The sequence below is a fragment of the Vitis riparia genome, chromosome 5, assembly GCF_004353265.1.
Source record: "Vitis riparia cultivar Riparia Gloire de Montpellier isolate 1030 chromosome 5, EGFV_Vit.rip_1.0, whole genome shotgun sequence".
In the NCBI taxonomy this organism is placed as follows: Eukaryota; Viridiplantae; Streptophyta; class Magnoliopsida; order Vitales; family Vitaceae; genus Vitis; species Vitis riparia.
Window position 1 is genome coordinate 873,213 of NC_048435.1, and position 7,501 is coordinate 880,713.

The 7,501-nt window shown below is 40.2% G+C and overlaps 2 protein-coding genes across 5 annotated transcripts; one reads left to right on the forward strand and one right to left on the reverse strand.

The window, feature by feature from the left end:
• Window positions 1-243: 243 nt before the first annotated feature.
• Window positions 244-1,648, forward strand: LOC117914188 (3-oxo-Delta(4,5)-steroid 5-beta-reductase-like). Its single transcript, XM_034829414.1, has one exon. The coding sequence runs from the start codon at window positions 265-267 to the stop codon at window positions 1,447-1,449; it is 1,185 nt and encodes a 394-aa protein (XP_034685305.1). The 5' UTR covers window positions 244-264; the 3' UTR covers window positions 1,450-1,648.
• Window positions 1,649-3,137: 1,489 nt separating this feature from the next.
• On the reverse strand, window positions 3,138-7,501 carry LOC117915404. 4 transcript variants are annotated; one of them, XM_034830986.1, is made up of 7 exons: window positions 7,351-7,493; window positions 7,063-7,181; window positions 3,999-4,061; window positions 3,840-3,887; window positions 3,558-3,620; window positions 3,392-3,454; window positions 3,138-3,292 (listed from the first exon to the last, which is right to left on the reverse strand). In XM_034830986.1, the coding sequence occupies exons 2-7, from the start codon at window positions 7,114-7,116 to the stop codon at window positions 3,284-3,286; spliced, it is 300 nt and encodes a 99-aa protein (XP_034686877.1). In that variant the 5' UTR covers window positions 7,117-7,181; window positions 7,351-7,493; the 3' UTR covers window positions 3,138-3,283. The 4 variants fall into 4 exon arrangements, with proteins under 4 accessions (XP_034686877.1, XP_034686875.1, XP_034686876.1 ...); XM_034830984.1 differs by having other exon boundaries at window positions 7,063-7,126; window positions 7,351-7,492; XM_034830985.1 differs by lacking the exon at window positions 7,351-7,493 and adding an exon at window positions 7,229-7,340 and having other exon boundaries at window positions 7,063-7,126.

Sequence of the window (7,501 nt, forward strand, 5' to 3'; positions counted from 1 at the left end):
ATAAAGGAAATAATGTTTTTTTTTAAAAAAAAAATTATTTCACTTATTTTCTTTTGTTATATAAAAATTAAATAATTTTAAAATATATAAATTCTTAATTAATTTTAGTTAAATTTAATTTAATTTATATTTTTACAATAAAAACAAATATAAAAAAAATCATTTTGAACATTTTTTATACTTCCATATTTGAATCTTTACGTTTTAAATTTGACCGACCATATTGATCAGAATCTTTTGCATGTGAACCACGAAACCAGCCACATGCAAAGATATCCTTCATCCTTTGAGTCACCACTCTTGGATCTCCGTTGGATTATGGAGCTAGATCAGATTCCTCACGCATCAGTCGCGCTGATCGTCGGCGTCACCGGCATGGCCGGCTTGAGCTTGGCCGAAGCCCTCAAGAAGCCTAGTGCCTCAGGCGGCCCCTGGAAAGTCTACGGCGCCGCCCGCCGCCCCCAGCCCACCTGGTTCCCCATCTCCATCGTCGACCACTACATAACATTCGACGCCGTTTGTTCCGACGACACGCGGGCCAAGCTCTCTCCGATTTCGAACGAAGTCACGCACGTATTCTGGGTGGCCATCCAAGTCCGCGAAACGGAGGAACTCAACATCACCGTCAACGCCGCCATGCTGTCCAACGTACTCGACGTTTTCAAATCGGCGCCGTCATCGCGCCTCCAACACGTGACTCTTCAGACCGGTACCAAACATTACATGGGCCCGATATTCGACCCGGAAAATTCGAAACAGCTCACCGCACCGGAGATTCCATTTCGGGAGGATTTCCCTCGACTTCCATTCCCGAACTTCTACTACGCGCTCGAAGACCTACTAGCTTCGTACACACCCTCCTTCACCTACTCCGTTCACCGATCATCAATCATCATCGGCGCGTCTTCAAGGAGCACGTATAACGCGCTGCTCACACTCGCAGTTTATGCAGCCATATGTAAACACGAAGGCTTGCCGTTTCGGTATCCAGGCTCCCGATACACTTGGGATCATTTCTGCGACATGTCGGACGCGCGTGTGCTGGCGGAGCAGCAGATATGGGCGGCGGTTTCGGAAAAGGCTAAGAACCAAGCGTTCAACTGCGTAAACAGCGACATTTTTACTTGGAAGAGCATGTGGAAGGTAGTGTGCGAGGTGTTTGAGGTTGAGTTTGTGGAATTTGATGAGTCCCAGGAGTTTGATTTTGTGGGGATGATGAGTGAGAAAGGAAAAGTTTGGGAGAGCATTGTGAAAAAACATGGACTGTACGAGAGCAAATTAGAGGAGATCACTTGTTTTGCAGCGCTGAAAGCAGTTCTGCATTTCGAATTTCAGCATGTATGCAGCATGAACAAAAGTCGCAGTTGCGGGTGGTTTGGCCATGTGGATACGCTGCAGAGCATAGGCATATGGGTGGAGAGATTGAGAGTGATGAAAATAATACCCTAAGGAAGATCTTTGTTGGTGGCTGTGGCTTGGGTCTTGGATCTTGTGTTGTAACTTGTAACTTGTAAGCTCCTCTACTGTTTACATTTTATGACTAGCACCTAAGGAAGATCTTTGTGGTTTAGTTCTTGGGTCTTGTCTTGTTAGTTCCTCTGTTGATTATATACTTCATGAATGGGATTATGCGGTTATTTCTTCTGTGAGAACTTGGGTGTTTTTTTTTCAAGGGATGACGAATTAAAGGAATAATATTCCATATCACAAAAAGTCTAAAATAAATCATATTCAAGTAATGCATCAAAAATACATTTTGGGATAACAAATTTTAGCCCTGCATGTGGTTCTTAAAAAAATAAAAAATAAATAGATTTACTTTTTGTATATGTCTCTTAACTTATTTGATTTATTTTTCTTCTTTTATTTAAAAATTAAATAATTTAAATATATATAAGTTTCTAATTAAATTTGATTTTTTTTAAAAATATATATATCAATTACTAAAGCTATAATTGATATGAGAAATAATTGACAATCCGAAGAGAGAAAAAATATATCTAAATTAGAAGATTAAAATGTACTTCACTCCCTTTGTTCCCGTGTCACCTCGTCCATCCTTGGGTTTTTTGTTCTATTTTCTCTCCTTACGTTTTGACAACAATTTGACAGGATTGTTACGAATGAAAAATGAAAGGTTGAAAATTCAACAACTTTTCTCCCTATCCTACTTTTTCGAGGCAACTAAACAGGAAAACCAGAAGACAAGATAAGTCCATTTAATGGAAAATTACTTCATGCATGGTAGAGTTTGGAAGGGACACAGAAGTCAAGTCACAAACTTGCTGCTCACCCTTGCCGTATACGCAACCATATGTAACCACGCAGGCCTGCCATTTCGGTTCCCGGGAGCTCGATACACGTGGGAGCATTTCTGCGACATGGTCGGACGCACGTGCACCGGCGATCAGAAAATATGGGCGGCTGTTTCGGATAAGGCTAAGAACCAAGCATCTAATTGCGTGAACGGCGACTTTTTTACTTGGAAGAGCATGTGGAAAGTATTGTGTGAGGTGTTGCACGTTGAGTTTGTGGGATTTGAGGAGTCCAGAAGTTCGATTTTGTGGGGATAATGAGTGAGAAAGGGAAAGTTTGGGAGAGAATTGTGAAGAAACGTGGACTGTATGAAACGGAATTGGAGGAGATCACTTCTGTTTCTTCACTCAACAGAGTGTTGCATCAGGAGTTTGAACAAGTGTGTAGCATAAACAAGAGCCGCCAATTTGGGTGGTTTGAGTGTTGCTCAGAAGCATTGGGATGTGGGTGGAAAAAATGAGGTTGATGAACATAACCTGACCAAAACATGGCTTGATTCGCCTTTTATTTGGTTAACTAATGCCTCTGTTTCCATTTTATATCAGGAGCTTAGGAGACAAATTTTTTTTCCTTGTATGTTCATATCCAAATGCTGACAATTCCCTGTAAAAAACCCACATAATTACACTCCACTTCAACTTCCCTGTGCCCCCGTGCTGCAAAATTGTTCTGGGTGTCTCCAGAATTGAAGCCCATGGGCTCCTATGATTTTCTTTATCAGGAGCTCAGGAAGGAAATCCATTATGGTCCATGGAGTACTATAAACTAACAATGGATAATGGTATGCCCAACGTGTTTAAGCTACTGCTACTCATTTCTCATGTTGGAAGACTTATTTTATTAACAGAAACTCAACGTTCAAAGCATTCAATCAGCCAAATGGAATGTGCGCAATGTCATGAATGTACAACGTGTGGGGCTGCCATTCTATCACATTAAACCACTCGGTTGAGACCTTGCCCGGATTCTACTCCACCTGCAAAACCATCCATTCAACTTAAATGTCTTTGTCGATATGATTGTCATGTCTTTTTAAGCTATGCATGAGGTCTGATTTTGAGAAGTGACAACTCACGAGGCTATCACGGCCAGAAGTACAAGCAGGTCTTCGAGGGGGGAGCCGTTGGTGTGGCGTTCTCTGCAGATTGTCGGTTTGATTTGATTACATAAACAATCAACTCATCATAAACTATAGAACAGATCGAGATAGGTTGGGATTGTATTGGTGTTCCATTTAATACCTGTAACTTTGGGCGCAATGTCTCTACGGCCACTGTTGATTTTTGGTTCATTCCTGCACCTTGCTGTTCAGGGGAAGGGGAGAAAAGGTATTTGAGATCAAGTTCAAGAAATGGGCAACTATCTATCCCTATGTTTATTATATTCAGTCCTAGATTCAAGTTTACGATAATCACTGGCAAACCTTTTGTGGTAAAGGAGAACTTTGCTCTGAATTATATGAAGATTGATGTCTATCCAAATCAAAAAAGAAGAATCTATTTTAAGTTTTTTGGGGCAAATACCTTGCATAATGCCCAGTCTGCTGAATCAAAGAAGGCACGTTCATTATCCTGCAACATATTTATGAATTTGTACGGGTTTGATTCTACTTTCAGGTGTTCAAATGAAGCATACAAAAGAGACTGAAATCCAAAGAGGGGTGAGGGAAAAGTTTTGCTTGCCTTCGAAATCAGAGGCTTCTTCTTTGGCGCAAGTCCTCCATATTTCTTCACCTCGGACGTTGCCTATAATTTGCACATTATATAGAAGGATTATAAATTTATATATAGCATATGACAATACATGGTGTGTAACAGGTTGAAAAAGGTAGGAAAAAAAAGTCCATGGAAAGCTTATTCACCAAACATCATGATCATACACCATGTCAACACAAGTAGCAGACTCAATGATATGAGAGTTGTTAATGTTTATGTTGTAGTTATAAATTCAAATGGGGAAAATGGCCTTGGAAATTTTGATGGAAACTTCAGCTATCATAAAAAGAAAATGTAGAAAAATTATATTAGGAAATGACTAAGACACAGTGTGAAACCCAGACAAATGAGGAGCACACAAATAAGATCCCGGAAAGGCCCAAATGGGAACATGTTAGCTGCCAAAGAAGGAGAAGAAAGAAGATATTTTCATTGGATTATTCCATGGTGATAAAGTAGAATCATATCCCTACTCAATCTCAATCATGAATGAACAAAACTGAAAAAAAAAAATCCTCAAACTGTTCATATCTTTACACATCCCATTCAAGCTAAAAATGGGGACTTTGATATCATAGGATGGCACTTTCCATTAGTATATTTAGTAGCAAGATTATACAATACCCATTAGTCTGATACCTTCTTCTTAGTCATGTGAATGTTTTAAAATCAATTGCTATTGTTAAATAAATAGGTCTCGAGGCTTGAGGGAAGAGCAAAACAAACTAAGAGGAATGGTCCTAGAGTGAGAATGGAGTACTAAGGAGCACATAAGGGAAGACCCTTAGAGATGGACTAAAGAACTCTTCAGAAGCCTAAGTTTAAAGTGATCTTAATCTTGTTCTCTCTTTATAACTGGACTCTAGGGCCTTCTATATAACAGGCCAAGGTTCAACCCTATTGGTCAACGAGGCCAATTGGAGGCCTCCATAAGCTTGTATCAATGTGCCCTTCAACCGGCATTTCGATGCTCACTGTGAGGCATGGCAATCAATGGTAGTAAGTCCCTTAATGGCGACATTCTCCATTCTCTCAATTTGCCTAAAGCAAGTAAAACGGCTTATCCCAGCTTTACAAGTGTCCGGTTCCATCCACCAAAAAGGCAAACCCCCACCATCAAATATACGAAGTCTATATACGAATCACATCTTTAGTGAGAGTCTTTGAAAGACTGTGGACACTAAGTGAAGAGATAATGGAGCAATATAAAGTAGGGGCAAATGCCATCATGGAATGAGGAGTTTTTTTTGTTTTTTTTTATAGGTAAATTTTTGTCCCCTTTGGCACTTGAACCTGAAACCTCTCATAAACCCTCTGCATCCCTTTACCATGTAAGCCAAGCCTCAAGAGCCAGGGGTTGTGTGTTGTTACCATCTGCAAGAAGGATCAACATCAACCTACAAGGGGTGGGGCAAGTCAACATCACCCTCATGGGGAGTGTTGACTCAATGCCACTCATACAAGGGGGTTCGGCTCAACAACACTCTTGTCAAGGGGGTTCGATCAACGCCATCCCTAAGTGATGTGAGTCGAGTCAATTTCATCCCTACAAGGGAGGTCGAGTATATGCTACACAAGGGCTCGACTCAACAACACTCTTGTCAAGAGGGTTGGCTCAATGTCACCCCTATGCTATGTGAGTCAAGTCAATGTCATCCCTACAAGGGAGGTCGAATATATATTAAATACACGAGGGGCATAAAGCATATGGAGGCTGTAAGGGGTTAACCCTCTCCCCTCCTTTGTGTAAACAAGGTGACCTTCTCCCTTAAATCCAAAATTTCACATTACAACACATATTGTAAGCACATAGGTTCACATGGGAACATTAGGTACATAAAATTGACTATCAAGGCAAGAAATTTATGTGTCTTAATCAGAAAATGATTGTAATTATAGCATGAGATAAAAAGGATATTTAATTAAAAAGGATAAAATAGTCCTTAAAACACAAAAGAAAATTAAATCCCATTTGAATAAAACTATCATCCATTTATTTTTTTCCTTCCAATGCTCCCATCTTTTCTCTGTTCTTCCCAATATCCATTATCATATCTTGTTGGCTATAGAGTAAGCCATATATATCACTATAACTTTCTAATTAGGAACTATCTTTATCCTCTTGACTAAATATCCTTTTCAAAATAAAAAATAATAATAATGACTATTATATGCTTTAAAAATAATAAAAAATAATAAAATAAAATAAAAAACCGGAAGAAGAAGAAGAAGAAGAAAAGAGTTCAGATCCCCAAAATTAATCTCCATTGCAGCAAAGGGGGTCTGTCTAAAGCTCACATGAGGTGTTGCTCAGTTCAGGGGCAAATATGTGATTTCATTCACAAGACAAGGTCCACGTGAACCAGCTGACAAACAGCCATCCTTGTTCGTGTACTCTGTGATACTGTTGTACCGTACACTGCTGCCGACATTTTTCAAGAATGTATCTGATGTGTACGTATCACAGGCTTCACAGCCGTGACTTTTGGGACCACCTACAGTACTACCCTGGAGCCCTCCACACGTGATTTCCCCATCCCAACGGATCCCACCCAGATCTTAAGATCCGGACAACCGCCTCTTTGGGCCTGACCCATCCTCAAAATATCTCCACCGTTTCGGCCCATATACAGAAGTCACCACAAAAAATGCAAGTAATAAGTAAATTAACAAAAATTTAAATTTTTTTTAAAAAACAAACAAATAAAAAATAATGATCGCATGTTTGCCATGTGTATCATACGCCATAGACACGTCTCCCTTGACATGCAACCACCACACTTAAATCTCTGATCACGGGTTAAATGTGACCCACATTACATCATAGGCCGCGCCGCTCACAGAAATGGGCCAGCCCATACGGTGAAGCCCACTAAACTCGTCCCCTCCTCATCACATGGCATTTACATATTTTCAGGAATTAGTTTTCCGGGAAATTCGATAACATAATTCACCAAATTCAGAAACAAATCAGAAAAAAAAAAATTTCCCTGTAAAGAAAACAAGAAAAAAGAGTTGAATTGCGGGGTACCTCGTGATCTTGGGAAGAAGGAAAGAAGCCGTCTCCCCTGTTGCAATCCGCCATGAAAACCCTCCTGTGAATCAAACCAACAGAAACTTCATACCCAAACCCAAATCCTCCGAATAAAACTGAAAACCACAAGAAACACTAAGAACAAAAACAATTCCGCAATTACAATTTCTTCCGGAGCAGGAAGTGAAAGGAAAGTTGCAACTAGAACACCAGGAACGCAACGCAATTCCGCAAATAAATAGCGGACAAGAAGAAGAAAACAAGGGAGAGGGAATCTGAGAATACCTTGAAGAAGAGATAAAGGACAAGTGAGGAAAGAGAGGGGGGGGAGAGAAAGGGGAAAGAGAAAAAGAAAAGAGAAGAGAGAGAAGAGGGGGGTGGAGTGCGGGGGTTAGATAAGGATACTAGGAGATATATGGGAATTATGGGAAGAGAA

Coding starts and splice junctions, on each gene's coding strand:
- LOC117914188 (XM_034829414.1), top strand. CDS start 265: ATGCAAAGATATCCTTCATCCTTTGAGTCACCACTCTTGGATCTCCGT.
- LOC117915404 (XM_034830986.1), bottom strand. CDS start 7,116: ATGGCGGATTGCAACAGGGGAGACGGCTTCTTTCCTTCTTCCCAAGAT. Junction 3,621..3,839: donor CAGACTGGGCATTATGCAAG/GTATTTGCCCCA, acceptor TCCCCTGAACAG/CAAGGTGCAGGAATGAACCA. Junction 3,455..3,557: donor CATTGCGCCCAAAGTTACAG/GTATTAAATGGA, acceptor GACAATCTGCAG/AGAACGCCACACCAACGGCT.